General features: G+C 33.3%; 3 protein-coding genes across 3 annotated transcripts in view; 2 read left to right on the top strand and 1 right to left on the bottom strand.

Moving 5' to 3' along the window:
* LOC129230566 (uncharacterized) overlaps positions 1-16,557 on the bottom strand; it is an 80,641-nt gene that overhangs the window by 41,481 nt on the left and 22,603 nt on the right.
* LOC129230544 (uncharacterized) lies at positions 3,529-6,221 on the top strand. Its single transcript, XM_054864951.1, has 2 exons — positions 3,529-3,610; positions 4,596-6,221. The coding sequence occupies exon 2, from the start codon at positions 4,597-4,599 to the stop codon at positions 6,163-6,165; it is 1,569 nt and encodes a 522-aa protein (XP_054720926.1). The 5' UTR covers positions 3,529-3,610; position 4,596; the 3' UTR covers positions 6,166-6,221.
* On the top strand, positions 6,379-7,302 carry LOC129230555 (uncharacterized). The gene is made up of 3 exons (XM_054864963.1): positions 6,379-6,719; positions 6,851-6,928; positions 7,025-7,302. Exons 1-3 carry the CDS (start codon positions 6,392-6,394, stop codon positions 7,249-7,251), a joined length of 633 nt encoding a protein of 210 aa, XP_054720938.1. The 5' UTR covers positions 6,379-6,391; the 3' UTR covers positions 7,252-7,302.

Here is a 16,557-nt window from a genome sequence, read left to right on the forward strand (position 1 = left end):
GTTTTCAATAGTTTGCATTGCAATTAACATCCAATGCCGTTTTCGGGAACTTAGGCACTTAAAAAGTCTTGTGTACTTCCATCTTGGGAATGACCAAATATGGCGGCTATGCCCAAAAATAAGAAATAACTTTTTTAATTTGTCGCATGAAGACAATTAAACAATAATTAATCTTCATGAAACTACAATTCATTGAAAAGTTTTTATCACATTTGCGTCCGAGGCAGTGAGGATAAGATTAAGTTTTAAGAACAAAATTTTTTATTTCTCAAGAAAATTATTTTAAATAACAATAGAAAAACAATTTGTAGACCATTTTTTGTTATTTTCATCAGTTTTCAATTAAAGAAAACATCCAATTCTGCTTTGTTTTTAGAAACTTAGGCATTTTAGGATCGTATCTACATCCATCTTGTGAATGACCAAAGATGGCGACTGCGTTTCACACGTAGCTGAAATGATTTTCCGATCAAAAAAAAAAAACTATTTTCCCCGATCGATCTTCCCATCTACAGGTTGTGCTTCCGAAGCAGTAAATTGTCTTCTCTCCTTTTGAGTTTGTACATAATTGCTGTTCACCTGATTTTTTTCCCTTGGGAACTACTGAGAGCCAAAAATGGCGGCTGCTGAAGATTTTTTGGGTCGCCACTTTTTTCATTGCTTTTAAATTGTTACAATTTTTTTTAAATACATCGATAAAAATGAAGATTAGATCTCATAAAACCAAATTCCCTGGGAAAAAATTGGGAAAAGAAAAATTTTGGGGACACATTTGGAAAATTCCCTGACATTTTTGACTATGTCATTTTCCATGATAATTCCAAGTTTTCCCGGAGCGTACGAACCCTGTACCGAATAGAATGTTGTGGCAACCCATCTAAAACTTTAGGCAGTAGAAAGAAATGCGTTCCCCTCACTGACTCCATGCAAGAAAATCTTCGATCTTTTGGCGCATTTTTCGTTGTGAAAAAAAAAAAAAAAAAACGTTCATTTCTCGATTGCAGTTTTTAAGTGCCAGCGTCGGTTTAGATAAAAATTTACAATTTTTTTCGTGAAATCACAATAAAAACGAAGACTAGATCTCATGGTAGTTAATTCCTTGGGAAAAAAAATGGAAAAAAAAATTTTGGAGGACAAAATTTGAAAACTCCCTGACTTTTCCCTGACATTTTTGACAGTGTCATTTTCCCTGACAATTCCCGGTTTTCCCGGAATTCCCGGAGCGTACGAACCCTGGATGAGAATATTTTCTAATCAATTCACCATAAAAGTTTAACGCAAGACGTTACTTGGCGATGTCATCATTTTGAAGTCCCCACCCATACTATCCATTTACAGTTCTAAGTTCATTTCGCTGATATATATTATTATTATCATTTATTAAAGCATGGGGGGGGGGGGAGAGAAAAGTGCTTACGATGCCTTTTCAAAGAAGTTAAAAACAACACCAACACCTTCTCAGAAGTTTACAACAACACCTGCAGCTATAATGAAACAAACAAGCAAAATTATTTACTGACTTTCAGCTGTTAACTTCTTCCAAAGGAGAAAAAAAACAAATCACTTGCAGGAGCATCACGAGAGATCTGTTTTTTTTTTTTTTTTTGCAAAAATAGCAGATTTTGTATAAGCTCATCCCTCCAAGGCCTAAGGTTCTATAACACTAAAATATGCGTTATTTTGATCTCAGATTTACTCTTTTTCCTTGGCTTCAAAAAACAATTTGCGAAAGATCCGTTTTTGTTTATCAGAATTTTGTGAACGGTCCGTTTTGGTTGATCAGGATTTTGTGAAAGGTCCATTCTGTTTGATCGGATTTTTGTGCAGAGTCTGTTAACGGACCCAAATTTCTTCTGGCCAGACCCCTGGAAATGTGTATACAGTGAAGTACCGTTTCTACGTTTTTGAAGGGACTGTATGAAAAAAACGTATAAATGAAAAAACATATAATAGGTCTACGTTAATGTGTATTTAGACTCTGCAGGGACCAATTCAAAAAATGTGTAATTGATAAAAACATATAAAAGAGAAACATATAAACGGTGCTTCACTGTATTTCTTTCTGTTATTAAATTTATCGACTGTGCTATTTATAGTTTTTTTTTTTTTTTTTTGTAACAGCAATAATGACAAAAGAAATTAGAATGGTGAAAAATATTGTTTTACTAGCTGCGTCACCTGGCTTTGCACGGTCCACCTCGAAAATAAAAGCGAGTTCAACACTCAGGCTTAAACCAAAAAAAAATGTCTCAGTGAAATTTTGCGGGAAAACCACAAAAAAGTAAGCATTTTAAATCCCCTGATTACAGGAAAAGCCTCAAAACAAAAACAAGAATTTTACCTGTTCATATTCAAGAGTTCTGTTCAATGGCAACAGATCTTTTATCTCAATGACTTTCTTCACGCTATACATTTTAACTCTCGTTGTCTCGCATTGTTGCGGAAAGTTGAGATGAAGCACTGAATAATAATTTGAATAGAGGAAAGCCTTCGAAAAAGAGGGATTTGATTTTGAAATCTAAGAGTCATAATTAATAGTTTTTAACTGATATCTCTGCTAATTATTATCGGAGGATTATGTTAAATAGCCAAACATGAAGACAGGAGGATTACGAATCCATCGACACCTGGTTCGATGGTCAGTTTACTGTCGTTCGGGAGAAGCTTGGACATACATAGATACATAGGTACTCTATGTTTTTAATTATATAAGATATTTTTATGTCAATAACTGTTCTTATTACTTAACTTATATCTAACTTATTCAAAAATTTTCTCATCAACAATATTTACAAAAGTTGATTAATATTATTCGATCATCCAGGGTAATTAGTCGATGAAGCGGGGATCTTTAACATTGCGCCTGTAGGGAAATATTCGGTTCTGGAAAGTTTTATTCGTAAAAGCGGGGTATTTGGGTATTTGTTCAATTGTTACCGGATTAAACGAGGCTGACAGTATTTCTAAATTTGTACTGCAAATAAGTAATACAAAATTGTTTGAGATATTAAAAGCATGTTCTGCAGTTAAATTGATGTTCAGACCTTCTTAATGAAAAGTTTTGAATTAAGATAAATTGTTAAAAACAATATGCGGCTGAATATCACATAAATGTGCATTTTAGCATTTCCGACTTTTATTATTGATTTTAAGCAAATATATTGAAAAATTTTGTTTTTATTCACCGCAAGTACTGTTTTAATAACTAATAAATTTAAAAATAGGGCTTTTTCGCGATATTCTTATTTTTCAGAAAATTTTAAACTTCAAAATCGTCATTTTCGTGACTGTATCCAAGACCCAATGAGTACTGATTAAGTATGGTTTCTGTTAGCAAAAATCAAAGAATGCTTATAAAAATTGTGAAATATTAAAAAATAAACATTACTTTTCATAGAAAAATACTTTTTATTTCTTTTTTTGTGATAATTTTCATGTCTGGATGATTAAATTCTTTGTATGCAAGCATCGACGTCATTTTCGTGACACTTAAAAATAACTTCGTAAATCATCAAGAGATGGCGCCAGGAACAATTTTACTACTTGTTTGGAATGAAAATCGACATTGAGAGCTTGGATGAATAGGTTTTTCATAGAAAAATTCCAACAGGTAAGTGTTTACGTGATTTCTATTTTTTACAAGTTATGCGTATGTTTATTGCTCGTCATTTTCGCGACGCCTGTAAAAACAAAAAATAATTTTAAAAAATTTAGAATGAAGTTATATTTTGATCTAGTACTTCAACCTAAAGCAAGTAATGTGACGAAAAAGGCTTAATTAAAGCGTGCTTTTCCTCACGGAGCGAATTTTCGATGTTTCGTCATTTTCGTGACGGTCATTTTTGCGACGTCGCGGTAATGACTGACGTCGCCTGGAATGACAGCATCGTCGCGAAAATGACATTTGACGTATTTTTGGGGGGTTTGGGAGTCTTAAAAATAAATTATACCTCATGTATTGTTGGATGTTTGAATTTCAATATCAAATACTGTAATTTTTTGATGACAGGATTCGCGCGTTGCGCATGTAATGCGATTTCTCTTTGCACATTTATTAGAAATGCACTCGAATTCAGCAAAAAAAAAATCGTTCTAAAAATACCAAAAAAAAAAATGCAAATTCTATTTATTTTGCATTATTTCAGGTTGGCAGTGCTTTTTTATTCAATATATTTATTTTTATACATATATATATATATTTTCAACTATTACTTTAAAACGAAAAATATTAATCTTTGAATTAAATTGCATACTTAATTTTCTCTCAATATTATTAAATATGAGGGCATGTCTGTCTAATATAAATTTAGAGTTTGTCTAATTTTAATTTATTAAAAAGTATGGCATAGCAGAGCCCCAAATGAATAGTGAATTAAAAAAAAAAAAAAAAAAAAATTATCACAATATTAAAAAAAAAAAAAAACGTGTATTAAGTGTTATTTTATGTGAAAGAAGTTGAGGTATAACTCACTCATATTACTGTCAATAACAATTGCTAAACAATTCAAACTAAAATGTTATTCCATTTTCTCCTGAAAACAAAATTATAGCTTCAAAAAATAGCATTAATTGCTCACACACTTTGTTCTTTTTAGGATGGGTAAACCAAAACCAGAAGGTAAAAAAAAGGATGTGGGGAAAATCAAGAAAACATCACAACAGTACAAGTTGCATCGGCAAAAAGCTAATGCAAGGAACCAGAAGTACAAAAGTAACTTAACAGAGGAAAAAAAAGAAATAATAAAGGCCAAAGCTCGAGAAAGGTACAGAAAAAAGAAAGAGCTAGGTTTAATTCAGCCAATTGCAGAAAGATCTGATAGAGAAAAGCGTAAACAAAGAAAAATATGGAAAAATGCCACCACGAAATACAGAAAAAAAATTTCTGATAACATAAATACTCCGTCACCATTGTTAGAAAAAGATATTCAATACCCTAGCACTTCACGCAAAAATTCAGGTCGAAAAAAGGTTGCTAAAAGTAGATCTAAAGCCTACAGAGATTTAGCGAAAAAAGAAAGAGAGAATGAGAAATTGAAAACAAAAGTTCAGAAGTATAAGCAAAGCTGGTTGCGATTAAAAGCAGCATCGTCAGCTTCTTTTACTCCACGTAGTAGAGTTGAAAATCTGTTAAAAGGTAAACGTATTTCAAGCCCGATTAAGAGAAAGTTACTTTTTGGGGAGGTATTAACAGATCAACTAAAGGAAAATTTAAAAGTCAAATGTTCTACCCAGAGAGATAAACAGATGTTCCATAGGGTGATTTGCGGGAAAATCATAAAAAAGTACAGATTTTTAAATTTAACCCGGACATTTCTTTCTCGCAGGATAAGCTCTGTTTCTACTAGTGTAAACAACTTAAAATATGAGCGAAGTAAAAGAAATAAATCGATCTCGGATTATTACCAGAAACTAATTCGAGATTTCTATGAAGATGACGAGCATAGTAAAATGTCCCCATGCAAGAGAGACTATGTCACAAAATCAAATGAGAGAGTACAAAAACGAATTTTAACAAAAACAGTTAAAGAAATTCACAAGAAACTCATTAACCAAAAGAAAATAAAAATATCATACACGACATTTTGTCGAATGAAACCTTTTTGGGTTGTACCCCCGAAGATGAGGGATCGGGAAACTTGTGCATGCATCAAGCATGAAAATATGGAATTCATAACGTCAAAACTGCACCGCCTAAAGGTAATTGAAGACAAGAAGCCTGATTCTCTATTTCACTTAAATTTAGATGACTTGAAAGCAAACATCGATTTAAAACAGGTATTTAAGTATTTTTCATGGCAAACAGTTAAGGAGTCGAAACAAATAAAAGGAAACATCAAAGTTATAACCAAAATGGTAAAAGTAGAAAAGTCTTCTACAATAGAAGATATATTTCAGAAACTTAAAGTTGAACTACCAAAATATGAAACCCATGTGAAAACAATGACTCACCAAGCGAAGGCACTGAAGACGATAAAAGAGGGCTTGCAGCCAAATGAGCTGTGTTTTCATATCGACTTTTCTGAGAACTATGAATTGAAACTTCATAAAGAAGTTCAATCCATGCACTTCGGTGCGTCAAAAAAACAAATATGTCTGCATACAGTCATGATGTATGCAAATGTAGCGGGCAAAATAGAACCCAAAAGTTTTTTGCACAGTCTCTGAGGATCTTTCCCACCAAGCCCATGCTGTGTGGGCCCATATGGCTTCGATATTTTCAAACTTGGAAAAAGATGACATTGAGAAGGTGCATTTTTTTTCAGACGGCCCAACTGGCCAGTACCGCAATCGGTACAACATCTATTTAATGATAAAACTTGCACCTTTTTTTTTCCCGAAACTCACTGATGTTTCATGGAACTTTAGCTGTAGCGGGCATGGTAAGGGTGCCATGGACGGAATCGGTGGTTCCCTAAAGAGAACAGCGGATTCGTTTGTGTTACATGGCGGGGACCTTGTATCTGCTGAGGACTTCGTCAAATTATTTGAAAATAGTAAAGTTAAAGTAATTATTTTGAAACCTGAAGAAATAGAGAAAATAAAACACAATTTGCCCTCGGACGTTATTCAAGTTCCAAATATCTCAAAGCTACATCAAATAAAGTGGTGTAAAACAACAAAAAAAATGTTCAAAAGAGAATTGTCCTGCTGGACATGCCCAGCTGATTGTGTCCATTTCCCCGAATCGGCAATAACCTATAAAATTAATGATGAAAATGGTATCCTTTTTATTGCTATTGTTGCATACCTATAAAATATATTTTTTTATAAAATATGATTATATCCCTGTGATGATAATTAATGTTTATTTCTTTTCAAATTTACTTAATTTTCTTAATAATATTGAAAGATATAGTCAATGAAACTAAAGCCAAACTAAATGTTGGTGACTGGGTTGCAGTGGTTTTTTCGGATAAGTGGTATCCAGGTAAGAGACAAAAATATATATATATATATATAATAAAATACACAGTAAAAAAAATAATTAAATATAGTTAAAACTTTTTTTTTCTTTTCTTTCAAGGTGTAATTGAAAATATTACTAAAAATACATTGCGCGTGTCATTTATGACAATTTGTGGGAGAAATAAGTTCTCGTGGCCTGAGAAAGAAGATATACAGGATATTGAAGTTCCGCATATCCTGTGCAAAATTAGGAGTTGCCCAGAACCTGCCTCAACACGATATTTTAAACTTGAAGAACTTGATTACCAAAATGTTTTAAATGCTTTTGTTGCCTTCAACTCTTAAATATGCTTGTAAATTAAGTTTTTTTAATGTAATAAAATTGATTGGTTCTTATTGTTTCTCTTAACATTCTCTTCAGAATATTTTACTTGTTTCAATTTTATTATTGTTGATGTCATTTCAATGTTAAAAAGTCATTTCAGTGACAAAATATCATTTCAGTGACAAACTGTCATTTCAGTGACAAATTGTCATTTCAGTGACAACCTTTTTAATGTCTTTTAAATGCTATAATTAAACATTAAATACAAATAACCCAATAATTTTTAGTAAATAGGTAAAAGATATGCTATTAATCATATTTACCACTCATTAAATGTGCATTTTTCAAAAACAAATTTAAAATTTTAAAACTTTTCAAATTTTTAAAAATTTGAGTTTTTTTTATGAGAATTATTTTTAAAATTTAGAAAATCTTTGTCGAAAAGTTAAAGGTTATGTTGTTTAATGAATTTGAACCTAAAAATTTTTTTTTTTTTTGTGATAATGGGGATTTTACAAGATAATTAAAATTATGAATTATTATTGAAAATTTTCAATAAATTTTTTTTTAAATATGATCGATCTCTGCCAAGCTCAGAATTTTTTCAAGATGTACCTACAAACTTATATTTAAAATTTCAAACAAAAATATCGGGTTTGACATTTAAAAAAAAAAAAAATCCAAAATGCACGTATATGTGATATTCAGCCATGCATGCTTTCTTTCCTACTCACCTATCATTTACTTTAAAAAAGAAAAAAACATATGCTCAGCTTTTATTTAATTTTTGATAATTCCTTGCATGTTTATATTCCGGGGATATTGTCCATCATCTTGATCAATGATTCAGAGGTTCGTTAAATTTGGTTGACAGATTATAAAAAATAAACTGGAATATCTTAATATATAAAAATCTTCTGTACGGACGTTTGTCACCATAAAGCTTTTAAACGGCTGGACCAATTTCGATCAAGTTTTTTGCATATAATTAAGTTGTGGCAAGCATGGTTTTGAAGCGCTATGGAACAAATCGGAAACGTTTTTGTTAATTGATTAATTAATTTCAACATTGGAGGATTATATTTCCCAAATGATTAATATTTATTTTAACCTATTGTTGAGCGAGAACTGAAATAAATACTTAACTCGTTGCCAAAGAACAATAAGAAAGCCAGCTCTGCTTTTTATAATGAAATTTCCTATTGTGATATGTCAATTGAGAATAGATAAAACGTAGAGAGTGAGAGTGAAGCCTTCATTTCTTGAAAGCAACAATTTTAGGTACTGTGATATATTTTAAAGTAAAGTATTGGAAGGTTACCGCAAATCGTGTGTTCTGTCATCGTAGTTGAACCATGTGACCAGATCGGCGCTTTAGGTTTTCCTAACCAAATGATCAAAAAGTACCATACCTAGCAACATTTGTTTCTCGGCTGAAATCCATCTGAGTTTTGGCACCAATGTCAAGAATACTTTCAGGATTATCTAACTAATCAGTACATTATTAAAGGAAAAGATGATGGAATTTAAAGACGAAACAAATTTTATTTTCATCCAGATAAATTACAACAGGGTAGTTCTGTACACAAAAGATCAGTGCAGTAGAAGATCTTTATCTTTGGTGGAAAAAACAAATTAGACAATATATGAAGGTTAAAAAGTTTTCGTTCAAAAGATCAGACCGCTAATCAGTCAGAGTTGGCTTTCTCACTGATTGGCTGGATTACAGTAACGTGGTGGCGTGGCGACTTGGGCTATAAACAATAGAGTTGCATGAACATTTGTTTACATTTTAAAGATACTGTTAATGTAATTTATTGTATTTTTTGTTTATTTGGCGAATTATTTCAAATTGCAAAGAATTATTTTTCGTTTTTAAAGAGTTTTTAATCATTTTAGTTGAAGAATGTGTTTATTTTACATCGGGAAGGGGGGGGAGGGATGAGTGATTTTCGCCCCACCCCTTATTCATAGAACTGTTTTTACCTTTATAATTTTTCTAAGCGATATCCTTTCGATTGTTTTATTCTTTTTCATATGGGGGATGTTGCAGCGAGATTTCCCATTTGTTCTAGATGAGTAGTTAAGATTTTTACACTTAATATCTGAGGGCGCTTTTTATCCTTTGAGTATGGCTGAAGAAACAAACCATCAAGGACGGGAGAAAAAATAGTTAATAAAACAACTGCTCAGTGGCCATTCGATAAATCAAGTTGTAATAAATGTACGCATCTGACACAACAGCAGCTTAAAACATTTTTTGAGCAATCACGATTGCTTATTGCTTTTATTTGACTGTTTTGATGTCCTATCATTTTATTTTCCCACCGCCACCCTCCGCACCGTCACCGTCGACCGAGTCCTCCAGATGCTGCTCCTATAGCGAAAGCCGTCTCCAGGTTGCATCCATGTCCTACACACACGCGCATACATACACAACTACACACACACGCACTCACACACATACACCTATACACACATACACAAACACAAACACACAACTACCCACACATTCATGCCTGCACAGAGACTCAAACATATATGCCTACACACACATACACATCCCCCCCCACACACACATTCATACACACAACTACTCACACACTTATTCCAGCACACAGACACAAACACACATACCCCCCGCACACAAACACACACTCGTGATTGCGAAAAACATAATTTGAATTCAAGATGTCATAAAATTCAAATTAATTTTTTTACTTATTTTTTTCAACAGAACGGTTCAAACATTTGATAGTTTATCAGAGTTGGCAAGTTTCTGCCGAGGCGGTTAAAACCACTGGTAGAAACCCGTTAAAATCGGCATGGCAAAAACCACTTTCTGCCACATTCGCGGCAAAAACTGGCAAAAACTCTCAAAAATGACAAAAAAAATTTGACGTACAAAAGATATGCATGGAAAAAATAACTGTTAACCAAAGCACAGTTTAATTACAATACAGTAAAACCTGTAAAGTTGACCACCTTTGTAAGTTGACCACCTGTCTATGTTGACCACTTTTGTCAGGAACGGAATTAGTCCTATCTTATATAATGAAGGAAAACCTCTGTAACTTGACCACCTCTCTATCTTGACCACCTGTCTATCTTGACCACTAATGTACCCCAAATTTGGTTTGGAGTGTTGTAAAAAACCCTTTGTAAGTTGACCACTTGATTTATTTTTTTAAATTTTGTTTAGAAAATTATTTTATTTTATTATTTCTTTATATGTCTCCAAGAATATTTTTGATGCCAGACCAGCCCCCCCCCCCCATTTTACCATCTTAGAAACAGCAGCATAACTAAACCTCCTTTTAACCCACATGGGAAAACTACTAAGAACCCTTTTATTCTCCAAACTTTTTTTTCTTTTGTTGTTCTATTTGAGATTGCCTTTTGTACTCTCTGTTCAATGAAAACATGTGTCAATAGAAAAGTACAAAGTGTTTTTATCCAGTTGTAATATTTTGTGGCAACAATGGAATTGTGCTAAAGAGTAAAGTTACTTGCATCGCAGTATTTATTTCTGGTGCAAAGGATTAAAATATAGGACATTTTCATTTTAAACTGCCTTTTTGAACTATAAGAGCCAGCTTGTTACTCTTTGTGTTATAGTTTTACATAAAATGGCTTCAAAAAGGAAGTTAATTGAACTTGAGATTGATAAAAAGTATGAATTATTTATATTAATTGAAAAGGGAGAAATCCAGAGAAAATTAGCTGGAACACATATGGAATTTCCAAAACTAGTCTAATAAGTGTGCCAACCTTCAATAAGGAGTTATTTTGTTGAAAAGTAGATCATCATGGGGTTATAAATGTATGAGAAAAATTCTTTGAAAATAATCTCTAAAAATATTTGAATAACATTTTAAATTATTGTTTCAAAGTAATGCTAAACAATGAAAGTGAGTTGAACAGAAGGTGTAAGTGTCAATTAGTCAAAAAATGAATACATGGTGCAAAAAATGACAAAAAAAAAAAAAAACATTAACCCCTTTATAAGTTGACCACCTGTCTAAGTTGACCACCAAAGTACTGCACCGCAAGTGGTCAACTTACACAGGTTTTACTGTATTATCACAATACAAAATCAAATGTTACATTGTTTGGACCCTGCAGTTGCATCTTGGAAAAGGTGGTTTCTAAAATCTAAATAGTTTCAATTTAATATGCACAAATGTGAAACTTTAGAACATTCTTCTAACAGAAGAGCTAGCAGGAAATGGATCAAGGAACAAGCAATGTTCATGAAACTTTCATCCATCATGAAATTTCCATCTATTGTATTTTTTTTTTTTTTTAACTGGTCCACCATTTAGTAACTGGGGGAGTGGTAAAAATATGAATGCAAAATAAGTTTTGAGAAATGGGGCCAATTTGTTTTGCAAAGCTGTGGCATTAGGTACAAAATCTAGGTTAATATTGGCAAGTAAAATTCTGGCACTTTTTTCTTGAAGCACATGATAATTTCAATCATAAGCAATTTAGATGAAGCATATAAGTGAGCAAATTACAATCAGTAATGCCTATTTAATACTGTATGTCACTCATCTTTCCTAAGCACCCATGTGGTTTTTCGTCCTTTGTCAGATTAATCCAAATATTACAAGCATCTGAAATTGGAAAGTTCCCTTTCCGAACTAAATCAAGGGCACTAGCATAGGATTTTATTTTCTTTACTGATGAAATGAAGTTTAATTTTTTAGATTACCTAAACGAATATCATTTAGTAATTACTTGAGTTATTAAAGACGCTTTTAAGTTTTTGCCAGTTTCTGCCAGTTTTTACCAGTTATAACCAGTTTCTGCCACTGGCACGGTAAAAACTAGTTTCTGCCGGCAGAAAGCCAACCCTGTAGATTATTGAAAATTTTTTAACTTTTCAATTAACTAAGTTTGAACAGAACGATGTCTGTTGGGTCCTCTAGTTATACCTAAAACTATAAAATAAAATATTATTAATATTAATAGTTATAAATATTCCTTTAGAGTCAAGGGTGCCCATCCCCCCCAAACTCAATGGCGCAAATTCCCCCCCCCCCCCAAAAAAAAAAAAAATTCTCGCTTTTGACTTGGGTTAAACATAACAATTTTTAGAGTGCTTAATTTTCAGTCCAATTCACGGGGGCGGGAGTAGCGCTAACAAATACCATTTAAACTGAAATGTTGTTGCATTGTTGACCCGCCTTGCTTTGCCTAATTTTAAAACAAGGACCCTTGAGTGAACAAGTTTTGGGTACCCCTGAATTTTGCTACACCTTTTTTTTTTCAAACGTATGAATAATTACAGGGGCAACTTTCTGGTTTGGGATGGAGTCATTACTAGATGTATACAACATGAACTGTGAAACGGAAATTTATTGTCAATTAGATACGGGGTCAGGGGAGTTTCTCTCCCGGAAAATTTTCGAAATTGCAACTTTAAAACCACAGTTTTACACGATCTCTGGTGATGTTAGGAGAAAAAAAGGTTTGGTGGTCCCTTCCCGGTAATTTTTAAATATTGAAACTTTCAAAACGCAATTGTAAATAGTCTACCGTTGTGCTAAGGAGGGCTTTCGTTTGTTTTCAAAATTGTAGTTCTAAACACGCAGTTTTAGACTATCTGTGGTAATTTTAAGAAAAGAAGAGATCCTAAGGCTCGCCCCTGGAAAGTTTTCAAAATTAAAGTTTTAAAAACGCTATCTATGGTTGAGGGACAAGCAGTTTTCTGAAATTGAAGTTCTAAGATCACAATTGTATCTGACCTTTGTGACGTTAAGAAAAAGAGTTTTTGGAAGCTCTCCCGGAATTTTCGCGATGTTGAAGCCCTAAAAACCAAATTTAACACAATTTTTTAATAATGTTGACGAGAATGGGGAGGAGGGAGAAGGGCGTTCCACTTAAATTTCCGAACTTATAGCTTTAGAAACGCAGTTTTGATAGATCTTGATAATGTTAGTGGAAGGTGAATTTCGGTGCCATTCCCCCGGCAATTTATTGAAATTGATACTCCAAAAACGCAATTCCAGGCTTGTCTTTGATCGTGTAAAGGAAAGAGGGAGAATCAGGGGCTCTCTCCTATAAATTTTTCAAAATTGCATTACTAGAAACAGTTTTTAGATGACTCTTGATGATAAAGAGGGTGTCATTCTAGCGTTACAGTGGGGGCGTTCTCCTGGAAATTTTCCAAAAGTGAAGTCGCATAGACAAAAAGTGATAGATCACACACACCATGACAGATATTTTTTTTGGAAATCAAATCCTCAAAAATGGATTCAACTATACTTCACACATCAAAAATCAGAACTCGAGAATTTTAACGAATCAAATATCCTTCGATACATATCAGATATGGAAGAAAGTAAATATGATTTACGAAAAATAATTTAAACACCTTAAGAACAGACTGTTCTACTTCCAGCAGCGAAAACCAACATCACTGAAAGTTTTAATAAAAATCATCTAATGATAAATTGAAACAATCAGTTTTAAAATGGTAGAGAAGAAGGGAGTAAAGTGAAATGAGCAAAATTCTTCATAAGCTTATGCTAGTTAATGAAGAAAATATATTAATTGTTGATTAGGGGGACTTCAAAACTAGTTCTTATTCTTAACGATTGTCAAGGTGCAAATGAATCAATGAAAGACTAGAGCATACTGGTCAGAATTATTACAAACAATAAAACATTTTTGCCGTCCCTCCCTCTCATCACTGCCACACATATTCATCATGCAGAATTGTATTACTTCCAGAAAATTTATAAGATATTGAAAAGAAAACAAATCTTTTGATCCAGCTTTGAAATGGACACCAACTCCATGCCTTCTGTGATGCTCCTTTCATTGAAAAAGGGACACGGTCATTAAATTTTGGAAAGAGTACCAGGGCCGTAGCTATTTCAAAAAACTGGGTGGGGGGGGGTACGCTTTTGGCTTCCCCTTAATGCTTTCAAACGTTCCGATATGCTCCAATATGCAGAGAGAGAAGATTTGGCTTCTGGTTTTGGTCATATTACTAGACCTTAGTACAGTAAAACCTGTAAAGTTGACCACCCTTGTAAGTTGACCACCCTTGTAAGTTGACCACCTGTCTATCTTGACCACTAATGTACGCCAAATTTGGTTTGGAGTATTGTAAAAAACCCTTTATAAGTTGACCACTTGGTTTATTTTTTAAAACTTTCTTCAGCAAATTATTTTATTTTATTATTTACTTATTTTTTATTATTATTCTTATTTCTTTTTCTTTCTTTCTTTCTTTCTTTTCTTTTTTTTTTTTTTTGATAGCTTTCTAAAAATGTTTTTAATGCTTTGATGACAGAATAGCATTTTACTAACAAAACAGCAGCATAAAGCTTATGTTGCTCTCTTTTATTCTCCACACTTGTTTTTCATTTCTTGTTCTATTTGAGATAGCTTTTTGTACTCTGTTCAGTAAAAACAGGTGTCAGTAGAAAAGTTCAGTCTTTTCTTTCAGTTGCAATATGTTGTGGCAACACAGGAACTGTGCTAAAAAGAGCAGGCCCGGATCTATACATTTTGGGTCACCCCTGCAGCAAAATATCTAGGGCCCCTCCCTACTGGCCAGCATTGTCTATTTGTAAAGTGAATAAGTCTTAGTGCTAGTTTTTTTTTTCTGTTTTTTCTTCAATTTCTAGGGTTGTTAGCCCCTTTAAGTACGTGGGCCCCTGGCACTGCGGGTACGCAAATCTGGGCCTGTTAATGAATGAAGTTACATGTTTCTGGTGCAAAGGATTAAGATATAGGAAATTTTAATTTTGCCTTTATGAACTGGGAGAGTCACGCTTATTGCTCTTTGTGCTATAAGTTGTACAAAAAGGGCTTGAAAAAGAAAGTTAGTTGAACTTGAGATTAATAAAAAGTATGAAATATTATATTAAAATTAATTGAAAATAGAGAAAGCCAGAGAAAGTCAGCCGGCACATATGGAATTTTTAAAACTACAGTGTCTAATACAGTTAAAAATAAGGAAAAAATAACAAAATTATTCGAATGGTATTTTTAATTATTGTTTCACTTTCAATAATGTTAAACAATGAAAGTGAGTTAAACAAAAAGAATAAGGGTGAATTACTCAAAAAATGAGTACATGGTGAAAGAAATGACAAAAAAAAAAAAATCATTACCGTCCTTTATAAGTTGACCACCTGTCTAAGTTGACCACCAAAGTACTGCACCGCGAGTGGTCAACTAACACAGGTTTCACTATACTAGCAATATAAATAATCGTAAGGATAATGTTCAATCAGAATTACGGGTTGTCAGAGGGCTACCGTCTTGCATTATTTCGCAATTTGAAGACATAAAAACGAAGTTTTAAACTGTATTTTTTGGGAGGAAGGGGAGAGGAGTTCCAGGATAGCCTCTCCCGATAATTTTTACAAATTTAAGTTCCCAACACAATCGTACGTTATATTTAATTATGTTCAGAAGAGGGGTTCCAGGGGTTCTCCCTCGGGAATTTTCAAGACTATTATTTGAAAAACACAGTTTTAGACGATCTATGGTGATGTTAAGGGAGGAAGAGACTCGGTGTCATCATTCTATAATTTTTCAAAATGCAAACTTCAAGCACACATTCCCAATTGTGAATTATTTGTGATTGTGACACGTAAAGGGGGGGCGGGGGGGGCTCCCCCCGGGAAAAATTTGAAAATTGTAGATCCAAAAATGCAGTTTTAGACGATCTATGGTGATATTAAGGGGATGGGAGATGCGCCCCCCATCAAAACTTTTTGAAATTTTAAAGTCTTAAAAACGCAATTGTAGACTTTTTTGTTAAAATTTAGTGCACTGCCAGTTTCCTGAAATCAAAGCTCCGAAAATGTAATGAAAACCAACCTTAGATGAAAGAGGGGGGGGGGGAGTTTTGAAGGGGCTCACGACCAGAAATGTTTCATAATTGAAGCACTAAAAGCGAGATTTAAGACATTTTTCGATGATGTTGGCGAGAGAGAGAGAGGCATTCTCTCGAAAAAAATTTGGATTCGTAGAAACCGCAGTTTCAGAAGATTTTTGTTAATGTTAATGTGTCGAGAGATTCGGAGTCCTCCCCTGGCAAATTTTCAAAATTGAAATTCAATTAAAGTAATCGTAGACCGTTCATTCATACTGTTAGAGGGGTAGAAGGTTTTGGAGATCTCTCCTCCGAAAAATGTTCTAAATTGAAGCCTTAACAATGAAATTTTTGAGGATCTTCGGTAAAATTTGGAGAACGACAGTTTCGAAACAACTCAGGGAACTTTTTTTTAAATTAAAGTCCAAAAGACGAAATTTATTCGACCTTGAATGAAGGTGAATGATTAATTGAGAGGGCC

This window comes from Uloborus diversus, chromosome 1, assembly GCF_026930045.1.
Source record: "Uloborus diversus isolate 005 chromosome 1, Udiv.v.3.1, whole genome shotgun sequence".
Classification (NCBI taxonomy): Eukaryota; Metazoa; Arthropoda; class Arachnida; order Araneae; family Uloboridae; genus Uloborus; species Uloborus diversus.

Coding starts and splice junctions, on each gene's coding strand:
- LOC129230555 (XM_054864963.1), top strand. CDS start 6,392: ATGGACGGAATCGGTGGTTCCCTAAAGAGAACAGCGGATTCGTTTGTG. Junction 6,720..6,850: donor TAAAATTAATGATGAAAATG/GTATCCTTTTTA, acceptor TAATATTGAAAG/ATATAGTCAATGAAACTAAA. Junction 6,929..7,024: donor TTCGGATAAGTGGTATCCAG/GTAAGAGACAAA, acceptor TTTTCTTTCAAG/GTGTAATTGAAAATATTACT.
- LOC129230544 (XM_054864951.1), top strand. CDS start 4,597: ATGGGTAAACCAAAACCAGAAGGTAAAAAAAAGGATGTGGGGAAAATC.